Source organism: Rhamphochromis longiceps, linkage group LG13, assembly GCF_057381845.1.
Source record: "Rhamphochromis longiceps isolate RC_006_pf linkage group LG13, R_longiceps_female_GT1.1, whole genome shotgun sequence".
Classification (NCBI taxonomy): Eukaryota; Metazoa; Chordata; class Actinopteri; order Cichliformes; family Cichlidae; genus Rhamphochromis; species Rhamphochromis longiceps.
The window spans coordinates 4,118,854-4,143,291 of NC_140569.1; the positions used below are offsets into that span (position 1 = coordinate 4,118,854).

Here is a 24,438-nt window from a genome sequence, read left to right on the forward strand (position 1 = left end):
CTACAGAATAGCCTCTCCATACTGCAGCAACATTACGCTAAAATAGTGTTAGAATATCAATATACAATATGGGACGACACAGCTTTTCAGGTGGCAGCAAATTGGATGATAAAACGCTATAAAGCTAGATTAGCTGCAGACACTCTGGGAGCTACCAGATCCTTATTGATCGATCAATTGGAGGGCTCAGACATCTCTGTTTCCTCGCCGCTTGTAGATTCTGTGGAAGAGGAAACACCGGAGGAACTAGACCTAGAGAATGAGGAGGAATTCCCACCTCTGAGCCAAGTCAATAGACTAAACCAAACCTCCCTGTATCCTGAGGTTCAGATCATGAGGAACCCCACCGCCCGGGATTCACAATCGACTCCCTTATTAGATGACCATGTACCACTACCACAATTTAATATCACCGGGAGTACTTTGCCAAACCGGGTTATCTCCCCTGTTCTCCCTGATAGCAACCAGCGGTCCACTGAGTTTACTCTTGATCCAAAACCAACAGATGAAAGGCCTCCTGCGCCATCGCGTCCTCCTCACGAGCCTTTTTGTCCCCTCTCGACTTCACATCCAGAGTTAATTTTAGGGGAGGGGGAGAGACCTGGGGGACTTGAGGTTAGGCCTGTGGCCCCTCAGACTGATGAGGATTTGTTCCAATCCACAACAAATTGGGAAAAATCTACAAATAGAGCAAATAGAAGTGAGATACAAATTAGATCCGATCCACAGAAAAATGTGATCACAACTAAGTCCCATTCACTTCATCTGTCTAAAATTGTATACTCTAATGTCTCGGTGTTACAGAACAGCCCAGAGATACAAACCTGCAGCAAGGGGTCTCAAACGACCAGCAAAACCTTTTCTTCTGCTGCCAGGGCCTCAGCTAATGACGCAGGGACGCCCCCTGGGAGAGCACAAAGCATGGATTTGAACTCCATTGGTGAAAGGAGTGTGAGCGGCCGAACGAACTTGGTGGTAAACAACTCCAACATGATGATGGGGGGGTCTGTAAACCACAGTGTGACTAAACACAAAGGCATGAAGACCCCATCTGACCACAAAAATGACCACCTGGCCGCTCCTCCAACCAAACTTGGCTCCTCCCAGGGCTTCGCTCCTGTAACAACAGAAAACAGACAAGAGAGACAGGCAGTCACGGAGGATCAACAGGTCGAAAGCATTAACCAGTGTCACCCGACGTATCATAAAGCCCGCAAGGGCAGAAAAATCATAGATTGGGTATTTCGTGCGACTCGACCAGTTTGGTTCTTAGGGGACTCCAACCTAAATCGTGTACCAGCTTACAATAGTGATAATATACAAACTGATAGTTACCCAGGGGTTTCATTTTACCATTTTCTCCAGATTCTGGAAAAGACACCAATCCATCCAGATGTCAAATTAGTAGTTTTATCCATCGGAATCAATAACAGGGACCAAGATGCAGATAAAACTTCCAACAAACAATTAAGAATGCTCTACAAAAGGGCACAATCTGTTTTTCCAAATGCCGACGTATTCTTTCCCTTAATTAATTTCTCACCTCTGCTTCCAAAAGAACAGCAACAGAATCTAACCAGCATCAACAACTTTGCGATTAAACGATTTCAGGTACTGAACCCACTCCCGGGTGATCAGTTTAATACTGTGGGGGATAATATCCACTGGACACCAGAAACAGCCCAAAACATATTGGTGAACTGGTGTAAACAAATTAATCTGGATTTTCAGTAGCTTGTTACCCTAGGCAGGGAGGGACACCGTCTATTGATCTATCATGGAACTCGAATTGTAATGTATTAAATCTATCTGAATTGTTCTGCCCCACAGAAAAGCAAGTGCACTTACTGGAACCCCACGCACACACACACACACACACACACGCACAAACGCACACACATGTACACACGCACACACACACTCACAAACGCACACACATGTACGCACGCGCGCACACGTGCACACACACACACATGTACACACGCACGCACTCACACGCACACACATGTACGCACGCACACACACACTCACACACACACACGTGCACACACACACACGTGCACACACACAGGTCTGTCGGAACCGGACAGGAGGAGCAGCTCTGGGCAGCAGCCGCCGAGAGGCGCTGAGGCCTGGAGAGATGCTGCTGAAGAGCCGCTCCTCTCCTCCAGCATCAGCTCAGTGTCTGTGGTTGTCTGTGTGTATGTGCATCAGAGTGTGCTGTCCACACTTGTCCACATCATGAGCAGTTTTCTTCACTGGTTCTATGCCGTGATGAAAAACAGGAAGATCCCCCCTCCCTTCCCCAGACTTTTTACCTATGGAACCCTTTGGAGTGAGCCGTCCAATCACCTCTGACCTCCTGAGAAGGGCAGAGCTTCACAGAGTGAGCTCCAGAGTGGATGTGAAGTCTCAGTGACTGATGGAGGAGCTGATCTACTCCATGTGTGCCCGTGTGTCAGCCTCTGATTGGACAGAGCGTCTGTGGCACTGCTGTCTGTGCTGCAGAGGAGCTTCATCTATCCTTCAGCTGTGTCTGCAAGAGCTCCTGCATACAAAACCCAGTGCTCAAACTCCAAACTCTCACTTCATCTGTTCGTGTGGTTCACACAAAAGTATTGACAGTACTGATGATACTGCAGTATATGTGCAGAAAAACACTAAAACTGAAGTTTTAATGTCAGTGACTCTCACCTGTGCGAGTGTGTGTGTGAGATCATGTGGTCATTTGACAGTTGGATATTTCCTGTTAGAAATAGGAAATATCTTTAACCCCTTCCCAGGAAACAGAATCATCTCTGAGCCGTTATTTCAAATTAGAAGTTTTATAAAGCGCTCGTGTTTTATTTTCTGCTGGTCAGTGCTTTAGTTCAACTTTTAACTCTAAAGATGAAATGAACAGTTGATTTGCTCATGCTCTGTGTTTTTAATAAATATCACATATTTGACTGCATGACCCCGTTTCTGTGCCGAACCTCTGTAATCAGAGCACTGTGAATAAAAATGTCTGTAGGAGTTCATTCAGTGCTTAATTGAAAGTTGAAGGTGTTTGAACCTCAGACTCAGGCTGGTGTGGACAACCTGCAGGTCCTTTTGGACCTGACTACACACCTGCAGGTGCCTCAGCTGTCAGGATTCAAACACACACAAATCAGTAAGAGCAGGATCGTCTGAAATTACTCATTTTGTCTGATTAAATATTTAAAATCTGTCACGGTGGCACAACAGGCCCGCACAAACCCACCTGTATCACCTGCCTCTGTCTTCATTTCCCAGGATGCTCTGGGGTTTCTCAGCAGGCCTGTGAAGATGAGTGTGACATCATGGTTCCTGGTAAGCAGTTCGGGGACTCGACACCGCCTCCCCCGAGAGATGATTTTTGTGGGCCGAGAGGACTGCGAGCTGATGCTTCAGGTGAGGCTGACCTGTGCAGGTGTTCGGGTTAGTAGAAATTGCCTCCCTCTAGGTTGGTCTGAAAAAGGAAGTTGTAATGGTGTCTTGTTTGAGTCGCAGTGAAAGTAAGCAAAAAGAGTTGTATGTGTGTGTGTCTCAGTCTCGCAGTGTGGACAAACAGCACGCTGTCATCAACTACAACCCGACCACTGATGAACACCTGGTGAAGGACCTGGGCAGCCTCAATGGGGTGAGCCATACACAACATATCAGTACATTATCATAGGTATCCACCAATCAGCAGCAAACACAGGTGGGGGGTGGTGATGCCTAAAGTCACAGGTTACAGTACAAAGATTTTTTTTTTTTTTTTATTAACTTAAAAAAATTTAATTCCACTTTAATTTAAACAGGCAAGAACTGTAAAATCACAAAAGAGTGAAAACCTTCAGAGTGGACTTCAGCATCATAATCAGAAACTTTCACCTGGACGTTTGTTTGTTTGTTTCCTGCAGACATTTGTAAACGACCTTCGGATTCCTGATCAGACCTACATCACCCTCAAACTGTCCGACATCATCCGCTTCGGATACGATATCCTTCAGACGCACACACGCACTGTTTGTGTGCGTGTCTGTGCGCGCCTGTGTGTTTCTGTGTGTGTGTGTGTGTGTGTGTGTGTGTGTGTGATAATTTTAATATTTTTCTGAGCTGTTGTTCACATTCTCACGTCTACGTTCTGGAGAAAAGTCAACACAAAGTCCCAGAGGAGGCCCTAAAGGTTGGTGTTTGTGGGTGTGTGTTTTCTATTGTACAAATTACTGCATAGAGGGTGTTATTTAATTTCCTTGTTTAACTGCATTTAGTTTGCATTTCCAAAACTACTCAGAGCGTCATGAATTTCTCATGACTACACACAGCATGTACAGTACCGTGAGCACATGCAGTACCGTGAGTACATGCAATTTGCAGTACCTTGAGTACGTTTGCCTCGTTCTTCTGTTTCAGCATGAGAAGTACAGCAGTCAGCTGCAGATGAGCCTAAAGCCTTCAGAGGGGAAGAAGAGTGACGTGGATGAGCGGGCGAGAGGCGAGAAAGCACAGAGTACCAAGAGCCTCGCACAGGGTAACAATAATACAGCAACAGTACTGGCAGTAAATATACTGTGTATCAAATGTACTCCTAACAATACTGGGCGTAATACAAGCAATAACACAAACTTTGGGCATCACACAGGGTCAAAAATATACTGCACTGTACAAAACATAATGTAACACAAAACCCTGCACCAGAAAGCCTGGTGCAGGGTTAAAAAGTACTGGATCAGGTGTCTGGCCGCTGTGTGTTCCTGTACGCAGATGATGTGTTGCTGTTTGTTCTGATGTATTTTTTACTATAAATCTGCTCGTTCAGGAAAATGTTTTAGTAACAAACCAGAAAGTCGTTTGTTCACGCTCCTCGGGACACTTTGATTGGTCGGCAATTTCACCTATCACACGTTTCTGTGACAGAGGCGCCGGTGTGTCGGCCCACTCCTTTGTATGGCCAGCCTTCCTGGTGGGGAGAGGAGGATTATGGGAGTAAAGTCCAAACCAGCGATGAGCCACATTCAGGTACGCACACCTTAATAAAGTGGAGGAGTGCAGTAAACTGGTGCTGTATAAATAAAGCTAAATTGAGCTGATGGTGCGTTATTGATGATGTTGGTGAGATGTCATCTCTTTGCCTCTGTCAGATGTTCAGAAAGACGCTCCCTCTGCAGATCCAGAATTTTCTGCATCGCTGTCAGACTGTCAGCCAAAGTCCGCCTTCCCTTCGTACCACCGTGAGCCGAGCTACTTTGAGATCCCCACCAAGGACACTGACACGCCCCCGGCCCCACCCTCACTTCCCACTCCGACTCCGCCTGTCGTTCAGAGCCATGCCTCCTTTACCATTGAGTTTGATGATTGCATGCCTGGGAAGATCAAGATTAAAGACCACATCACCAAGTTCTCCACTCGCCAGAGGAAGCTGCAGGCTACACCCACCAAGACAGCCATCATGGCCACACCTGCAGAGGTGATGTCAGCAGAGAGCAAGGTGGCTGACTGGCTGGTCCACAGTGATGTAAGCATGATGAAGAGACGCCCACCGTCTGAAGACGTTTACAGCACCAAGAGTGACCTCGCCATGAACATCAAGACCCTGAAAGGTCAGAGTTGCACCTGTGTTCCGGACCATACCTGTGTTACCTGTTTGTCATTCACAGGTAATCGGGGATTATGCTTCCTGCTGGTGATAAAACCTGTCCAGCACTTCATTGTTAACAATTTATTGACACACGGTCCCTGAATCTTCTGATATTTCTCTGATTTTACTGACCCCACTAAACTTCTGTCTTTGTTTGAGGCTATCAAAGCTTCAGTCATACACTTGTGACCATTGAGCTTCAAAGTTCAAAAGCTAGTACTCACTGACATCTTTATTCCTGTCTTTAGGTCACCACCATGAGGATGGGACCCAGAGTGACTCAGAGGACCCAGTTCTCAAAGGAAGGGGTAAATCCCACCACTCGGTCCGCACTGAGCACTCTATGCAATCAGAGCTGTCCCAGGCGTCGCAGCAGGTCATCCAATCAGGCCAGTCCATCCATAGTCAGCTACACCAACCACTGCAGTATGCTCCACCCAGACCGGCCTCTGCCTCACCCGTAGCCCCTGAGAGGCCCCTGTCCCAGAGTCCTCCTAAAGCTCTGTCACCCACCGAATTTCCCAAACAGGCGCCCCCCGAGCACCTCACTCAGCAAGCTTTCATCATTGAGTTCTTTGATGACAACCCACGCAAGAAGCGCTCTCAGTCCTTCACCCACAACCCCGCCCATGCTGACTCGTACTCCACACTCAGAGCCAAGTTGGAGCGGCGGAAAGGCGGCGAGAGGCCGGCATCTGTGCACGGCCACATCCCTCCCACACAGCAGGTGACAGTTCCTCTGAAGAGTCAGAGCCATGGCGGCCCTCAGAGGTCAAGCTCTCTGAAGAGAGAAAAGACTGAGGGGGAGGCGGCTTCGTCGGCTTCCTCGTCTCGCTCCTCATCGGGCATCATCATCCGTATGCTGTATGATAATGATGTAACCGTTGTGTTCCTGCCTATAACACATATGTGGCACACACGTACTACACATTTACAGCATCTAGCAAAAACATCCACAATGATGACAATATCTGAACTAAAAACAGAAACATCAGTGTGGCTAAATATACACAGCAAAAACTGGAGTGTTAAAATTTCAGGGTTAAAGATGTTAGAGTTGATTTCCACTCTCAAAGTGTCATTTTAACACATTCTGATTCAAATAGTGTTCAGTGTTGGAGTTATTAAACAGTGTTATTCAAGTCCAAGCAAATGAACTCTGAAGAGAGTTATTTAACTTGGCAGGCCCCTGGGCTTCTGCCCAGGTAAACCCGTGGATCAATAAATAGTTTGCTCTGCCGGGCCGATTTTCCATGTGCTTCTGCTGGTTACACCGTGGTGGATGCCTGCCGTACTCATTGGAGTATTTTACACAAACGGTAAGTTATTCAAACTTATATAAAATTCACGGTATTCTATCGGCGCAGTGAGGTTTTCTTGATGTTTCTTGGTGTTCGGTTGCTGAAAACGAGCTTTAATAGAGGAGGAGATGTGTCGAAAATTCTATTTAGCCTCCAATGCTAATGTTAATGTTGCAGTCTTTTTACTCGTGATGGTAGACACTGCACGTGGAAGCGCCGCGCCACGTTCAGCTTTTTCCCTGTTCACACAGACACGTCTTTCTCCACGCCAGTTCATGAGCGTTTTTGCTTCTCTGTTTATTCAGAGCAATTTTTTCACAATTGATAAGTAAATAACATCCCAAAATAATTGAAGAGAGCTTGTTTTAGTCACTCCTGCTTTTACTTTGACATTGTCAAAGGCTTTTACTTTGGAAGTCAAAATCAGAATGACTTGATATTGATATGGTATCACTGTGGGGCTGTATACTGTTGATCTAAAGTGGAATTATCCTGTTGAAACATGAATTTTTCATTTAAGAGCATTTTGAAATCGTTAAAAGAGTAGGTCGTATATGGACAATTTGAAAAGGCTTTTATTTTGGAAGGCAAAATAAGATGGCCTTGATAGTGACAGGGCACAATTAGGGTACAAGGCTGTGTCATATAGTAGTGATGGCCAAATGAAGCTTTCCGAAGCACTGAAGCTTGTATTGAAAAATGGTTCATTACTCGAAGCTTTTCAACACAGTCCTCTCCGGTGACATCTGGTGGCGAATATTTTGAAGAGCAGCTTGAATCTGCAAAATAAAACAGACTGCTCAATAAAAAATTCACTGGGTGAATGGGTTAAATGCAGAGGAACTATTTCCCTATGGGGACTAACACGCACACTCAATCATCACTGCTCACTCAAGAGTGGAGTTCTCTCTGATATTGGGCCACCGTTCCGTTGCTTTGAACATGTAATTGGTTTTGTTTTCTCGATTGGGGGGCTGAAAAAAATGTAATGCGTATTTGCGTAATACATTTTGATCAATAAACTTTCCCTATTTAAACATGCACTATGGTGTGGCCTTTCTTTGCTCATAACTCCTTTATGTTGGTAAATACAATAAGTAAGCAACATATACAATATACATATGAGACTGCACAGCACATTATGGAGTATGCCCCTGCTGTGGAGTCCTGCCCCCATCTACTTGTCATTTAATCACTGGACAGCTGGACAGGTTCATACAAAATATTAGATTAGGCCAATTGTCCTATACATATTTTTGACCTAGGGGTGGGATTGATTGTGAACTGGAAAGGGAAAATGCTTAGGGGCTGAGTACGGCTGCATCGTTACTGATTTGTAGAATCATTTTGATTCGATACAGGATCCGATTCAATTTGATTGGAATCTTGAAAGTTTTGCCTCAGTCAGAAATATTACAATTCTGGTCATCTATCAGTATATATCCATAATTTCGTATCTATTAAAAGAAAGCTGACACATGTGAGACTTAATTAGAGATGTAAACAGAGAGTTATGAAACCTGCAGCTGCAGAAGCCAGCGAAAAAAAAAAAGAGGCAAACACAGCGCGGACCCGACGACGCACCAAAATCTGACTCTGACGCGTCGGGTCCGCGCTCTGTGTTTACGTTTGTATGCAGAATCCGTAAACCTGCTCCCAGGTACTGTTTTAGCTGTATGGTGTTTGACGACATGTTGTGAGGTTTAACCTGAGATGCTGGCGTTTCAGGCATAATAACGTTAATTTACAAATCGACACAGGATTGTAATGAATCAATATAAATTTATCCAATTTAGCATGGATTGTAATCAGAAAGGCAATAATCAAAACCCACCCCTAATCAAGAACTTGCAAAGTAAAAACATGATCTATGTCAGGTAGCCCTTTTGTAATTTACATTTAAAAAGAGGATTAGTGTTACTGTGCGCTGGCTGAGTCTGTTTCTTTTCTTAGAAATAGTTTCTCCTGCCTTGGAGAAAATCCACTTGCATGGAACAGAAGAGGCTGTGGAGTGCAGGAACTGCACTGCAAGCTGGTAGATATGCAGGTATTCCTGGGTCTGCAGACTATCACCTAAAAACAATAAACAAAATGATTTTCTAAACTGTGTAGCAATGTAATGTACGTATAGTGTCAAATACATTGTTGTAGTTTTCATCAGCTTTAATTCACATGGAAGTGTTCCTAAAGTCATATGCTGTAATGAGATTTACATTATGAAAACATGATTTTGGACATTTCAGGTTTTTCACTTCGGCAGATAAAATGAATTGAGCAAAATCAACTCAAAATATTCCCACACGCCAGAACGTCCTCTCTTCCTCGCTGGCTCCATATCTGTCAGTGGAATGATCACCTCTTCGCTCTCTGTCACCATCAACACACTCCACGAATCCCGTGGATGATTCACTTCCTTATATCCGTTTGAATCAGGTACCGAAGCAGTTACGTGCGTAATGAAGCTTCGGACGTCACTGGTCACGTGACTTTTGCCAAACGAAGCAAGCCTCGACACAGTGCTTCTGAACCAGTGTGTTGTTTTTTTCGACACACGCTCCGGAGCGTCAGCTTCAAGCGGGCCATCACTATCATATAGATCTAACATTAGAGTTTGAAAAAAAAGAAAAAGGAAAAAAAAAGCCTAAATTATATGTTATTATGTTCTTAACATACCTGTTAATTCACTCGAAGTTGGCTTTTATTTTGAAATCCGGTTTCCACATCCATTCCGTAATACTTTGAATACACAGGGAACGTAAAACAAACTGGAGGCTGGCTTGACTGCAAGTCTCGAATTGGAGGCCGGCTTGACACAAGTGACAGATTCCAGGTAAGTTTGTGTGATGAGCTTCTTCTGTTCCCGGTGAAATACACCTGTACCTGTGGGAGCAGCGGAGCGGCTGAAGCTGCTCCGTCCTCCGGCCGGTGTTGCTGAGCCGAACCCACCACAGCACCGAGTGAACTGAAGCTCAGACACTAAATTCGATTAATTTTGAAGGGAGTCCGGTTTGGCAGGCACAGCTCGGTTTTTAGCCACAACTGTGTTTAAACTTTTGAACCTTTGAATCGGAGCATGCGGGTCTGCTCTTATCCAATCACTGTATTGATCCATCAGCACTGAGATCAATGCATTTGTTCTTCTGTGAGGGTGTACCACTGACAGATATGCGCATGTGTACAGTGAAAGGTCTGTTTAAGTTGTTAAATGATGACAAACACCTGAGCTTCAGGTTTAAAGGATCATCCCTCAGTTTTTCCCGATACTGGAACAACTAGTGCTGAGTTTGTTTGCTGGTCCTTCTCTGAAGACTGAAACCTGCTGCTGCTGATGAGGAGCATTTGTTTCCGTGGTTAAAGTTCTGCTGCCGGGCGTGAGGAGGAGGCCACAGTTTAACCAAGCGATGAAGCATCTGTCCAAAAAGAGGAAGAGTCTTTATCCTGAGCTCATCTGCTGAGAAGGAATTTCTCCCCCCAGTCAGTCTGTCTTCACTCACACACACACCCACACACACCTTTACAGGTGAATTTCCTGCCTGTGTTTCTGCTGGTTTACACAGTCAGTGCTCACTTTATTAGGACCATGTTGCAGTGAGTCTGAAAGTTTCATGGTTGTGTTTAATATTCTGAAGCTTTACTGACGCAGGAAGGCTGGCTGGATGGGGGGGGGGGATTCAAATGCCCCGGGGGAGATTTGAATCCAGGCCTCTGGAAACACCCTTTGACCATGTGACTGACCTACTCCACCTTTCAAGTTTAAAGTTCAGGTTTTCTCACAGCGGCGCGTTAATGTGGCGAGCGTGCTCAGCTGTCAGGACATGCACACGCACTGAATACCAGAAATACCACATAGCTGACATATTTCACCCACCACGCTGTGACGTGCAGTCACTCTTCTTCACTGATGAAGACTCTGCAACACACTGAGTGCAGGATTCACGTAGCCTTCAGTCTGATTCATTCACTTTCCAAATCACAGCCACGATAGCTGTGAGCGCTTCGTGTTTATTTTTCTGTTACTGGAGCCAATCATGTGCTTTATTATCAGTCTGTTAATCAGCTGATCCTTCAGCCTGATTCACTGCATTCTTCTTCTTTTTCTCTGTTTCTTGTTATTCATGCATTCCACAGAGTGCCTTTGTCCTGTCTTCCTTCCCTCTCCCAAACTGGTCTGAGCCTGGCTCTGCTGGAGGTTTCTTCCTGTTAAAATTGAGGTTTTCCTTGCCACTGTCACAAAACTTCTTACTCATATGGTTGTTGAGAGTACAAAGACAGTACAGCATCTCAAGGTGACTGTTGTTGTGATTTGGAGCTTTGATTCGGAGCTGAATAAAACCAAGTTAAAACTGGTCCACATCAGAAGTGTACTCGAGCTGTCAGTCAGGAACATAATTCAAATAATAATTTATGACACAACTAAAGCCAAATGGAGTCCAATCACAGTAAAAGACTCTGACCTCCTGAGCAGATAAAGGCGTCCACTGGAGGAGCTCAGTTTGTGACTCAGAGATGTGTTAATGAATGTGAAACTGTGAGCCCGAGGCAGGCTGACACGGGCGTGATGTCATCGCTTGTGTCAGGTCTGCTTGTCATGGACGTTAAAAAGATGATGATGTCATTGATTGTTTGTGATTGATTACCTGTATCTGTTTTAACCCTCGTCAGCTCAAACATCGGTAAAACCTTTAGCCTGTCATCATGGCAACCAGTACCAAATGGGGGGCGGTAAAGGACCAGTTGACCAGAGGCCCCGCCACAGTCACTGACGGCAAGGTGGAGGCCAATCTGGAGAACGCTGACCCCGAGCTCTGCATCCGACTGCTGCAGGTAGGAAAGAAGCAGAACCTCAGGAGTCCTGCAGGGGAAGGAGAGGGCGTCTCACAGCTCTGACCGATGGTCACTCTGCCCCTCCAGGTTCCCACAGTGGTGAACTACTCGGGTCTGCAGCGGCGGCTGGAGGTGAGTAATCAGTCATGGATGGTGCAGTTCCTTGAACTACAGGGTTTGGACCTCCTGCTGGAGGCGCTGGAGGCTCTGTCGGGCCGCGGCTGCGCCCACATCGCCGATGCTCTGCTGCAGCTCACCTGCGTCAGCTGTGTCCGGACCATCATGAACTCGTCCGCAGGGCTGCATTTCATCCTGGACAACGAGGGCTACATCAGGATGCTGGCTCAAGGTGGGTGGAGGACCAGAAAGTTAGAATGAAGCAGATCTGCCTTAAAACCACCTTAAAATCATATTTACACGCTACCCTGAGCAACAGGTAGACTCAGGTGGCTGTTCCAGCCTAAGCTAAGCAGGTAGCCGGTGTACCTGTGAGGTGAAGATGACGACTCAGAGTCATTACTTATGAAAGCGGTAACTCCACCTCCTCCTATATGCCCTCAGCTCTCGACACGTCCAATGTCATGGTGAAGATGCAGCTGTTCCAGCTGCTGGCTGCTCTTGCCGTCTTCGACCCTCGGGGACACCACCTCGTCTTCGATGCACTCGACAACTACAAGGTATGCTCATGTCCTCGTCCACTTCCTCCTCTCTCCTTATTTCCTTCCTGTCCTTCCTTTTTTCCTTTTTTCCCTTCCTTCTCGGTCTCCTCTGAGGTGATTTGTGATTTCATGAGATCAGTTTAAGTAATCTGAACTCTGCCTCACGATGGCAGTCAGGACAGTTGGCGCTCAGTCATATAAACAGTTAAATGTTGCTGTAGGTCCAGGTCACTTTCAGAGGCTCTCTTGGCTGATTTCATTTGTTTAGAGGGGCATGTTTACCTGCTTGATGGACGAACCAACAGATGTCGCATGAGCTGGATGGGGAGACATGAGCAGGCCATTTGGGTCGGTTTGAAAAGCTTTATCGGCAGGACGTTAGCAAAAGGAAGTGCGAGTCAGTTTCACTTAGTTTCAAGGCTAACATGACAAGCAGAACAGCTCAAACTGAAAGCCACTGGCTGATTACCTAAGTCAGCAGAGAGCTCACAAAGCTCCACCACAGCTCCTCGCTGCCAGGTGAGAGCAACGACGACGTGGTCTGTGTACCATCAGGGCGTAACTGCAGATACACCATAACAAACAGCTGAACCTCAGACGCTGCAGATCTTATCGTCCCCGCCCAGCCTGTTCTCACAGGCTCTGAACTTACAGCATGGAATCATGGGATACCACACGTGTGCACACACACACTCGTTTTATTATCTTAGTGAGGACATCTCATTGACAGCTTCTCCCTCGAAGAGCTCTTCAGCACCATCAAGGCATTCAGAGACCTCTTCCTTCGAACCCTCAAGGTCAGCGCCAATCGCAGTGCGGCTCAGTCTGCAGGACTCATACCCTGCCGCACGTTTGCATGTGTCATTTAAACTATGTCTCAGCCAGCCAATCGGCTCTGACTTGAACCGTGACAAAGTGTGGTAGCTGCCACACATTAGTCCTGTTTCCCTGTAAATGTTAAGCTCCGCCCTCTCTGGGGGGCCGGTTAGCCTGCTGAAGTTTGAACTGTGTGTTCCTTTTATTCTTCGATCAGGAGAACGAAGGTCACAGGGAGCAGGAGAAGAGGAGGAAGAGGTTGGAGGAAGGGAGGAAACTGAGAGAAGAAGCCCCCACCAGAAAGATCAGTAAGTCAGACACCATTATTTCACCTTAAATCCTCCCTCCTTAAATGGAGAGACAGGTGTCCCTCACCTGTCTCTCCAGGTGTGGCAGGTGAAGGACAGGTCAAGTGCAAGTGGAGAACAGGTGAGACATGTGAAGGGCCGGTGACGGACAGGTCGAGAATCAATAGCTGACATCAGCAACATTTTTCTGCAACAGTTTATCAGCAGCTGAATATTTAAAGGAAATGATGTGACAGCATCAGGACGAGAAGAAAGTTTGTAAAGATTAAATGCTGCTGTACCTGTGAGGCTGTCAGGTGATGCAGTGACAGCTTTCACCTGTTGTTTGTGACACGTGCGCTAAGCTCACAGGGGAACGTGTGTCTGTGCTGCAGTTAGGACAGACATGGCCAATTGGGACGAAGGATGCACCGTCGACAACCTGCTGGCCGAGATCAGGAAGGGCTGCAGGCTGAGGAAGACAAGCCCACGGGCAGAGCCGGACGGTGGGGTCGAAGGTGAGAGCCCGGCAGGACTTCTGCAGACTTTCTTGTCACTACTGCTCGTTTGATCAAGTTCTCCTTTTCAGGTCACCCCGGGGTCACGCAGATGTCACCGGCCCAAGATAAGCCAGATTTTCCCGAGAAGCCTCGGGAGGAGGTCCGGACTCCCACACATCCACCTGCTGGAACCAGACCAGAACCGGAGCCAGCAGAGCCAGACAGAGCTGCCTCAGAGCTCCAGGCCCTCTGTGAACGCCCCGCAGCTGAGGTCCAGGGTCCGGAGTCTGAAGTGGACACCAGACCGGCGCAGCAGGAAGTCCAGCACACAGCTAGTCAGCAGGATGTGACCCAGGTCAACAGGAGCAAAGATCCTAACCCGGAAGATTCTGCTCCCCGGAACGCATCAAACACCTTAGACACCAGCCCAGCAGGTAGAGTGAGGCGCTGTGCTCTCTGCTTCAGGCTTTGAGCACGCTCAGTGCTGCTGTTTGTTTCTGAAACATGGAAATTTTAATGCTTCCTGTCCCACAGCCCACCCACACAGATCAAGTTGTGTTCAGTGTTTGCAGCAGAGTGACGGAGACTCGGCCGCAGATTACAGTTGAGTGGAGTCGAGATTGCCATACCATGGTGATGTAGCCGGGTCAGTCTGGCTGTTGTGATGTAGCTCTGAGTCTATGAGGTCACTTCCTGTTCCTGAACATTAGTGTTTCCTGTGACATGGTGAGCTGAGGCTCAGGCTGTAAGGTCTCATCAAGACGATGATAGAACATCCTTTAGTGTTGATGATGAAATAAGCTTTATATCTAGAAACCGACCAATCGTATCCTCTCTTTGATCTCCAGAAGGCCACACAGGAAGAAAGCGTTTGAAGAAAAAGAAAAAATGCATCCTTCAGTGAGGTGAGCTCACCTGCAGCTGTGCATAAATCCACGTCAGCGGCGATTCACTGCTGTCCTTCACTCTAAAGCATTTCATTGGTCGAAATGTTTTTATGTTGTGGGATTTAAGGTCTTTTTTTAAATATCATTTATTATTTTATTCTTCTTCTATGGTTCCAGGTACATGGGTCAGGACTTGTTTCTGTGGCGACAGGACTGGACCTGCAGGAGAACAAAGTGTTTAACCCTCTGTAGAACCTGGGACCATTTCGTGGCCTTTGCGTTTTTTAATTCCACACTATTTCCACTGTGTTTTACGGAAGAGGATTAGGGCCACTGGAAAAAAAAAAGGAAAGAATTCTGACTTTAATCTCAGAATTCTGAAAAAAAGAAAAAGTCAGTGTGAATAATTTGAATAAAATGTACAGTTCCTTTGTTCAAAAATGTGACCGATTGTATTTTATAAATGTCACGGTTTGCCGGGGCAAGCCGTGTGGAATTATTTAGGACAAGGACGCGGCAGCTCTGGTGCAGGTGAGTATTTATTAACGAAGGAAATACAAACAACAAAGGCACTGGGAACATGAAACTGGAACCTAAACTGGGTAAAACTAACAAAACAAACCAGAAACGAAGATGCAGGGAGGTCCGGGGAAATACACATGAAGAGATGCAGGGAGACCGAGGGGAAACAACACAGACGAACCAGCAACTACTATGACAGAAGACGCAACTTAAATACACTCAGAGAACACAGGGAGATTACACACAGGTGAGGAACACAGCTGGGAGTGATTAACGTGACGAGACTAGGGAGTCAAACTGAAAACACTCACATAAGACGCAGACCTTCACAATAAAACAGGAACTTACACATGAAAGGACACAAACTAAGAAACGCAGACTAGATACAGGGCACACGGGCAGAACAGAGTAAACACCAAACAGAGGAAGAACAGAACCAAAATCGCAATAAGAGAAAACACAAAACGCTGGGTTAAAAGGACCCAGAATCATGACAATAAATTAAAAAGAATGACTTTTTTTGTTATCAGTATTTATAATTTTTAATGACATTTTGTTAAGTTCTGTACCATAGTTAACAGTTATAGTATTTTCCAATGTTAAGCATTTATATTTTAAAAATTCTAATAATCTTATATTTGCGTTTGTTTTTAATTTTTTTAGAACACTGGAAGGCTAGAAATGTTTTTCTTTTGAAAAGAAGAATAACAGAACAGATCAAGGCTTAATGTTTTATTTTGTAGCTAATAAAGGGGGCAGGTCTATCAACAATATTTTATTTGTACCTTTTGAAAAAGCCAACAAATTCCTTTTATTATTAATTTTAACACTCCTGCTCTTTTAATTTTTAATTCAAATGATTGTGGAAGGGCAAAAAACAGTGCAGGATACTGAAAAATGTTTAAATAGTTAGGAATATTTAGAATAATTAGCAAAATGCAGACTTTGTATCGTACCTGTGCATTAAAAAGTAGACATGTAGTAGACTGTTTCTTCTAACTTTTTGCCTGTTTTCTTTCTTTTTTATTTTCATATGTTGTCTTTTCATTGTGTGATGGGATTTCCGGCTCTTTTTAGAAAACCGGCTCTTTCGGTTCGGCTCACTAAAAAGAGCCGGCTCTTTCGGCTCCGAACCAGCTTTAACGGTTGTTTTGTTGCTTTAATTGATTTATTATTAACAATAATATAAAATTATGCACAAAAGGAATTACTAATGTACAAAAAAAAGTGGTTTTATTTATATATGTTTATATATAAATATATGCGGTGGCCCCTAGAGACAAAACGCGTACAAACTCCAAGAAGCACATACAAACTCCAAAACACATTTCTAGCATGAACTGAACTTCCAAAACAGAGCTACCTAGATCACGTAAATTACACAATTGAAAGCATGAAAGCATATGTGTATTGTTTAAGTATTTATACACAAGCACTATATTCATATATAGTCAAATAATTAAAAATTAAAAAAAAAAAAAAAAAAGAAAGTTCATTTACCTGTTATTACCACACACCAAATCCGGCCGTTGGTACTTGCTAGCTTGTGTAGCCACTAGGTAACAAAAGCTCAACACTGCCACTAGCATCCTGGAGCACTTCTGTTGTCTTTTGTACGTGTTTTGAGTTTTTATGTGCTTCGGAGTTTTTACGTGTTTTGGAGTTTGTACGTGCTTCAGAGTTCGTACGTGATTTGAAGCTTGTACATGCTTTGTCTCTAGGGGCCACCGTAAATATACTTTTATTTATTCACTCCACATAAAATGTAATAAATAAATCATATAATACAAAAATCAACTATTCACATTTCAACTTTTAACTATTTAAATTTTCAGCTTTTTCCTTTTACAAATTTAAAGTGAAACAACACAAAACACTGCAAACCACAACACAATTAAATATAAATTATAATATGAAAACAAAAAGAACATGCATATTCTCTGTCATATGGACCTGCATGAATAAACTTTCTGAATCCTTTATCATCTGCAACTGAAAATAGTTGTGGATGATTATATACCTTTCTAATGTGACGTTGTTGTCCCTGGCTCTTTCTCTGTCTCTCCCTCCTGCTCTGTTCCTGTGCTACTGCGAGTGTAACTACCGCCCCTCCCCCCTCTTCCCAGTGTAAAGCACAAGGCTTGCATGCTGAGTGAAGCGGGAAAAAAGTGCGAGAGAGAGCGGATGAGAGAAAGAATGTTTATATGTTCTCTCTCTTGCTCTCTCTCTCTATATATATATATGTGTGTGTGTGTGTATATCATATATATTGTATATCTTTTGTATATAAACTATAAACTTTCATCTTCAGACAAAAATTATATGACTTAAATTACCAACAGACTGTCTACCAAGACAGTTCATTTAGTTGCCAAATCATAAATCAGTCTGTTATTTAGCTGAAATAAAATGTAAAGGCTGGTAGTCTGATTTAGTCATGTGATGTATGGTCCATCAGGGAACTCACACGGGGAATGCTGAAGGCTTTAAGATCAGCACTCTGCTCAAACTGACCGAAACCAAAGCCAACAAGTCGAGAGTCACGCTGCTGCACCACATCCTGCAGGTAATGCTGGGAATACTACGAATACTGGGGAATACTGCAGTATTCTCATAATAATTCAGTTGCTGCTGTTTGTGACCCTTAGGAGGCTGAAGAGAATCACCCCGACCTGCTCAACCTGCCCGATGACCTGGAGATCTGTGCAAAGGCTGCTGGGTAAACACATATAGGAGTTCAGTCACGTACAGACTGCTGGGTGGAGTCTGTGACGTGGTAGCTCAGGTGTTTCGCCTGCAGCGGTGTTAAATGTTGCCCTCTGACTCCACCTGCAGGCTCAGCTTGGACTCTATTCAGTCTGAAACAAAGACTCTAAACAAACGGCTGAAAAACTCAGAGAGGAGCGTTTCCTCCTCATCTGACGACATGAAGGAGCAGTACCTGTCCACCATACAGGTGAGTCACTCAGGATGAGGCTGTCACCTTTACGGGCAGATAAATCCAGTCTGTACACTCACTGACACCGTTTTAGTGGGACAGACCTGCTGTTCCAGGTGAACTTACCTGTTGTTCTTATGTGGTGTTACCAGGAGAGCCTGCAGGCTGTTGAGCAGCTGCAACTCCTGCTGTCATCTGTGGAGGAGCAGAGGAAGCACCTGTCCGCCTACCTCTGTGAGGACAGCAGCAGCTTCTCCCTCGAGGAGCTCTTCAGCACCATCAAGGCATTCAGAGACCTCTTCCTTCGAACCCTCAAGGTCAGCGCCAATCGCAGTGCGGCTCAGTCTGCAGGACTCATACCCTGCCGCACGTTTGCATGTGTCATTTAAACTATGTCTCAGCCAGCCAATCGGCTCTGACTTGAACCGTGACAAAGTGTGGTAGCTGCCACACATTAGTCCTGTTTCCCTGTAAATGTTAAGCTCCGCCCTCTCTGGGGGGCCGGTTAGCCTGCTGAAGTTTGAACTGTGTGTTCCTTTTATTCTTCGATCAGGAGAACGAAGGTCACAGGGAGCAGGAGAAGAGGAGGAAGAGGTTGGAGGAAGGGAGGAAACTGAGAGAAGAAGCCCCCACCAGAAAGATCAGTAAGTCAGACACCATTATTTCACCTTAAATCCTCCCTCCTTAAATGGAGAGACAGGTGTCCCTCACCTGTCTCTCCAGGTGTGGCAGGTGAAGGACAGGTCAAGTGCAAGTGGAGAACAGGTGAGACATGTGAAGGGCCGGTGACGGACAGGTCGAGAATCAATAGCTGACATCAGCAACATTTTTCTGCAACAGTTTATCAGCAGCTGAATATTTAAAGGAAATGATGTGACAGCATCAGGACGAGAAGAAAGTTTGTAAAGATTAAATGCTGCTGTACCTGTGAGGCTGTCAGGTGATGCAGTGACAGCTTTCACCTGTTGTTTGTGACACGTGCGCTAAGCTCACAGGGGAACGTGTGTCTGTGCTGCAGTTAGGACAGACATGGCCAATTGGGACGAAGGATGCACCGTCGACAACCTGCTGGCCGAGATCAGGAAGGGCTGCAGGCTGAGGAAGACAAGCCCACGGGCAGAGCCGGACGGTGGGGTCGAAGGTGAGAGCCCGGCAGGACTTCTGCAGACTTTCTTGTCACTACTGCTCGTTTGATCAAGTTCTCCTTTTCAGGTCACCCCGGGGTCACGCAGATGTCACCGGCCCAAGATAAGCCAGATTTTCCCGAGAAGCCTCGGGAGGAGGTCCGGACTCCCACACATCCACCTGCTGGAACCAGACCAGAACCGGAGCCAGCAGAGCCAGACAGAGCTGCCTCAGAGCTCCAGGCCCTCTGTGAACGCCCCGCAGCTGAGGTCCAGGGTCCGGAGTCTGAAGTGGACACCAGACCGGCGCAGCAGGAAGTCCAGCACACAGCTAGTCAGCAGGATGTGACCCAGGTCAACAGGAGCAAAGATCCTAACCCGGAAGATTCTGCTCCCCGGAACGCATCAAACACCTTAGACACCAGCCCAGCAGGTAGAGTGAGGCGCTGTGCTCTCTGCTTCAGGCTTTGAGCACGCTCAGTGCTGCTGTTTGTTTCTGAAACATGGAAATTTTAATGCTTCCTGTCCCACAGCCCACCCACACAGATCAAGTTGTGTTCAGTGTTTGCAGCAGAGTGACGGAGACTCGGCCGCAGATTACAGTTGAGTGGAGTCGAGATTGCCATACCATGGTGATGTAGCCGGGTCAGTCTGGCTGTTGTGATGTAGCTCTGAGTCTATGAGGTCACTTCCTGTTCCTGAACATTAGTGTTTCCTGTGACATGGTGAGCTGAGGCTCAGGCTGTAAGGTCTCATCAAGACGATGATAGAACATCCTTTAGTGTTGATGATGAAATAAGCTTTATATCTAGAAACCGACCAATTGTATCCTCTCTTTGATCTCCAGAAGGCCACACAGGAAGAAAGCGTTTGAAGAAAAAGAAAAAATGCATCCTTCAGTGAGGTGAGCTCACCTGCAGCTGTGCATAAATCCACGTCAGCGGCGATTCACTGCTGTCCTTCACTCTAAAGCATTTCATTGGTCGAAATGTTTTTATGTTGTGGGATTTAAGGTCTTTTTTTAAATATCATTTATTATTTTATTCTTCTTCTATGGTTCCAGGTACATGGGTCAGGACTTGTTTCTGTGGCGACAGGACTGGACCTGCAGGAGAACAAAGTGTTTAACCCTCTGTAGAACCTGGGACCATTTCGTGGCCTTTGCGTTTTTTAATTCCACACCATTTCCACTGTGTTTTACGGAAGAGGATTAGGGCCACTGGAAAAAAAAAAGGAAAGAATTCTGACTTTAAAGTCAGAATTCTGAGATTAAAGTCAGAATTCTGACTTTAATCTCAGAATTCTGACTTTAATCTCAGAATTCTGAAAAAAAGAAGTCAGAATTCTGAGATTAAAGTCAGAATTCTGACTTTTTTCAGAATTCTGAGAAAAAAGTCAGAATTCTGAGATTAAAGTCAGAATTCTGAGAAAAAAGTCAGAATTCTGAGATTAAAGTCAGAATTCTGAGATTAAAGTCAGAATTCTGAGATTAAAGTCAGAATTCTGACTTTAATCTCAGAATTCTGAAAAAAAGAAGTCAGAATTCTGACTTTTTTCAGAATTCTGAGAAAAAAGTCAGAATTCTGAGAAAAAAGTCAGAATTCTGAGATTAAAGTCAGAATTCTGAGATTAAAGTCAGAATTCTGAGATTAAAGTCAGAATTCTGACTTTAATCTCACAAAAAAAAAAAGTCAGAATTCTGAGATTAAAGTCAGAATTGTTTTTTTTTTTTCCAGTGGCCCTAATCCTCTTCCGTAGTGTTTAATGGAGTATAGCCAAATTTTCAAACATGTATTTTTTTTCCCATTTTATTTTAAAATTTCAGTCTGAGTTTTTTAAATGAGCTTAAATGGCTGAATAAAAGGCATACATCCACTATCGAACCTCGTGGCCGATTTCTGCCCCTTGAAACCCATTATAAACGCTATTTTTCACTGCAAATTAATTACGGTCAAAGGGATCGTCGATGTTTAAGTTTCATTTTCATTGTGGAGGAGGCCTTAGAGTTGTAATTTTTTTATTTGTCCACCGGGTGGCGCCCTTGCTTCACATTTGACCCCTGCTGGAAAACAGCGGGCTGCTCAAACAGACCTGCGGGAAAGGAAGCCTGATTCCCGGCGTGCAGCAGCGGCTTCGCCCGCTGATCGGGCGGGACCATTTTCGGTCCCTAGGACCGTGAGAGGGTGCATTTTTTTTTTTTTTTTTTTTTAGTCAACAGGAAATGACGTATTTGTTGTCACGTGTGTGCTGGAAAAAGGAGTCCCCGGTGATCGTACCCCGGGAAGATGCACTTTTTTCGGCCTAGAGGAGCAGCATTTGCCGCCTGGAGAGCAGGAGCATGTGCAGAAGACCAACCGGAGAGTTGGTGAACAGGTTGGCAAACCATGAAAGCCATATGTGTGGTGCTTCAACAAACACTCGTCCAGAGTGATCAACATAACAGTGTGTCGGGTTGACTTTTATACAAACAAACCAAAAAAAACAAAAACATGTCATTGTGAAGCTTTGGCAAATACTAGATTGGTCAACTGATGTGCCGTAAGCATCTGTCAGGCTCTCTGACAGTTAGTTAGTGTTGCCTACAGTTAAAATATATAATTGTGGTGAAGAGTTAGTATGATTTTACATAAATGGAATCCACATTTAGGAGCCCTTCAGTAAATCCAGGCCAAGCTAAGAAGATGAGCAATGGGAGAAAGACCAAGGACAGAACACATGGAGATGACTGACCAGCGAGCTTTTAATGCTTAAATCTCGTCAAAGTAACTTTTTGTTGTGACTAAATTGTAAAGAGGGATGTGTGTGTATAGAAAGATGGCTGTTAGAGTAGCAGATGTTTAATTTTGTCTAAATTCACTATTAATTTACCTAATCAATTCAAATCAGAGGGAGAGGACAAAGAGATTGTACAAGATCAGGAAGAACAAGGTGAGCCAAAGAGTGAAGGGAGATGGAAAAAACAATAATTATTTTTCACAAAATAATTTTACATACAATTCATGAATATTTTGTGTGCTTTCCAGTAGCTTGCTTAAAAAAGGCAGTGGACATTGTAAACATAACATACTAACATGAACTAGAAAATTATTTGTGAGCAAAAATGCAATGTGAATGAGACTAAAAGTGAAGAAGTCACTTGGATGAATGACGTAGCGTTTCTCCCACTGAAAACACAACGTCCAGATGAACACAATCAACCTTATTGCATACTCTGAAGTAGTTAAGTTTCAGAGTAGGGTAGGTTTGAAGAGATTTGAAGATTTTGCCATTCATTTGAATGGGAAGAGAAATTTTAAAAAGTTTAAAAGTTACAACAAAGAAAAGCAATAGCAGCGTAGTCCTGAATGTAAACTGTCAATGTAAAATCAGCCCTCTTACCAGTTTGCTTCTTGTCCAGGTGTATCGAGTTGCAGTGTGATTTTCCTTCTGTCTTTAATGAGTAATGGTACTTTAAGTGCTTGATGATTTGGTGGACTGACTGTGCTGCATGTAGCTATGAGACTGAAGCAATGTTGTGCATGTTTCTCTGCTTGTCTGCATTGCCACAAATTGTTCTATTTGGTGATGTATCATAGAACTGTACTATATAGTGTATGTAAGTTTGTATGTTTGCTAGTAACTACCATCAACCTAAGGTCTCAGCTAATTTATCTTTGCAGAGATGTTCATTTGATTGTAACAGCAGTAGGAAAGAGCAGTAACAAGAGTAGGACAGCTAAGCTAATTATGGCTAAACATTTGGAATTTAGTGAAAGCAAAAATGGACCTTGCAAAGATGGATAGGTTTATTTAGAAAGTCAGCTATTTACATTTAGTGTTCGTCCCAAGTAGGAGATTTTGAATTGAGTCTAAATTGACCGCAAATTTACTTAACTTGTTAAAATCAACCAGGCTGTTACTGAAGCAGTCGAGGAATTACCTTTGAGGTCTCAGTCATAGGTATTAATGCAAAATCTAACATTACACTAACCTTATATTTTTGTAAAAGGCAAAATGGACTTTTTTCCAGGGTGGGGGAGTGTTTCATGTCTGTAAGTTAAAATTGTTATTTTTGTTGTTTCCTGATTTCTAAGAATTGGGAGAACAATTACATGCTAACAAAATGATGCATTTTGGTTGCCCATGTTTGGTGTTGCTTTGGGCTTAGGGTAATCACTGACGATGACTTACACCTAAAAGAGCTCAAAATCAGAAAACGTTGCTCTAAAACATGTTGACATGGTAAATGAAAATGAACAATAATCCAAATTGATCATGCAAACTGAAAGACTACTTACTATGTTTCTCTTGTTACTTCATTAGCCTCAGTGTTCTCAGATCATTCTTTACATAAAAGCACCCAGTTGTCTTGCAAAGAATGTGTAGGATTAGTGAAATCACACACATTCGAAGATACTGGTAGTTATTGTTTCAAATGCCTATTTCATGACAACCAGGCTAAATTCATCTAAGGGAGTATGAAAGAGATTATCTGGATGCTGAAATGATTGGTAAAATACATTAGGCCAATAATAGTAGACCTGTGCTACATTTGTCCAGCTAGGCAACACATATTTCTGCATAAGAGATACATGAGACACCCTTTAAATAAGCAAATTTCATGTTTAAAACATGGAAATGCAGCCAAAATGGACCATACAATGGCCTCAGTGAACACATCGGCACATAAGTAGAGATGAGGAAACTCAGTCACATTAGATATTAATATTACTATGAGTAAATTATATATATTATATATTCTGTTACATGGTTTAAAGAATACAATGTGATAATCACACATGAGAACGCTGTTTCCAGTTATACAAATATATTTTATTTCACTATTAAAGAAACCAATTATGTGAATAAAAGCTCACCACAAGAACATCTCCCAACCCAGTCTTACAAAGTTGCAGTCACAATAAAAACTGGGTATGGAACATGAACTGTTGGTGAGCTAAAAAACAATCCTGGT

At 44.2% G+C, this 24,438-nt stretch overlaps 3 protein-coding genes across 3 annotated transcripts in view; all 3 read left to right on the forward strand.

Annotated features, from left to right (window-relative positions):
- Positions 1-21,360, forward strand: part of LOC146655222 (inverted formin-2-like) — a 39,177-nt gene extending 17,817 nt beyond the window's left edge. The window contains exon 12 of the mRNA XM_085428846.1: positions 20,819-21,360. The gene's annotated coding sequence lies outside the window, so the exon portion shown is untranslated. The remainder of the gene's footprint in view (positions 1-20,818) is intronic.
- Positions 1,004-21,360, forward strand: LOC146655223 (uncharacterized). Its single transcript, XM_085428847.1, has 24 exons — positions 1,004-3,414; positions 3,554-3,643; positions 3,909-3,987; positions 4,116-4,174; positions 4,402-4,519; positions 4,906-5,007; positions 5,130-5,588; positions 5,875-6,701; positions 11,393-11,504; positions 12,313-12,428; positions 13,444-13,534; positions 13,614-13,655; positions 13,909-14,031; positions 14,103-14,447; positions 17,867-17,988; positions 18,071-18,141; positions 18,258-18,378; positions 18,513-18,677; positions 18,914-19,004; positions 19,379-19,501; positions 19,573-19,917; positions 20,018-20,086; positions 20,332-20,388; positions 20,548-21,360. The coding sequence occupies exons 1-23, from the start codon at positions 3,310-3,312 to the stop codon at positions 20,385-20,387; spliced, it is 3,831 nt and encodes a 1,276-aa protein (XP_085284973.1). The 5' UTR covers positions 1,004-3,309; the 3' UTR covers position 20,388; positions 20,548-21,360.
- LOC146655224 (inverted formin-2-like) lies at positions 11,596-12,244 on the forward strand. Its single transcript, XM_085427150.1, has 2 exons — positions 11,596-11,751; positions 11,839-12,244. The coding sequence occupies exons 1-2, from the start codon at positions 11,623-11,625 to the stop codon at positions 12,127-12,129; spliced, it is 420 nt and encodes a 139-aa protein (XP_085283276.1). The 5' UTR covers positions 11,596-11,622; the 3' UTR covers positions 12,130-12,244.
- Positions 21,361-24,438: the final 3,078 nt, after the last annotated feature.

Bases quoted from the DNA above. Each gene is read 5' to 3' on its own strand.
- LOC146655223 (XM_085428847.1), top strand. From the start codon at position 3,310: ATGAGTGTGACATCATGGTTCCTGGTAAGCAGTTCGGGGACTCGACAC. The intron at 4,520-4,905 runs GTAACAATAATA...TTTCTGTGACAG, and splicing joins TACCAAGAGCCTCGCACAGG to AGGCGCCGGTGTGTCGGCCC. The intron at 18,379-18,512 runs GTGAGTCACTCA...TGGTGTTACCAG, and splicing joins AGTACCTGTCCACCATACAG to GAGAGCCTGCAGGCTGTTGA.
- LOC146655224 (XM_085427150.1), top strand. From the start codon at position 11,623: ATGGCAACCAGTACCAAATGGGGGGCGGTAAAGGACCAGTTGACCAGA. The intron at 11,752-11,838 runs GTAGGAAAGAAG...CTGCCCCTCCAG, and splicing joins TCTGCATCCGACTGCTGCAG to GTTCCCACAGTGGTGAACTA.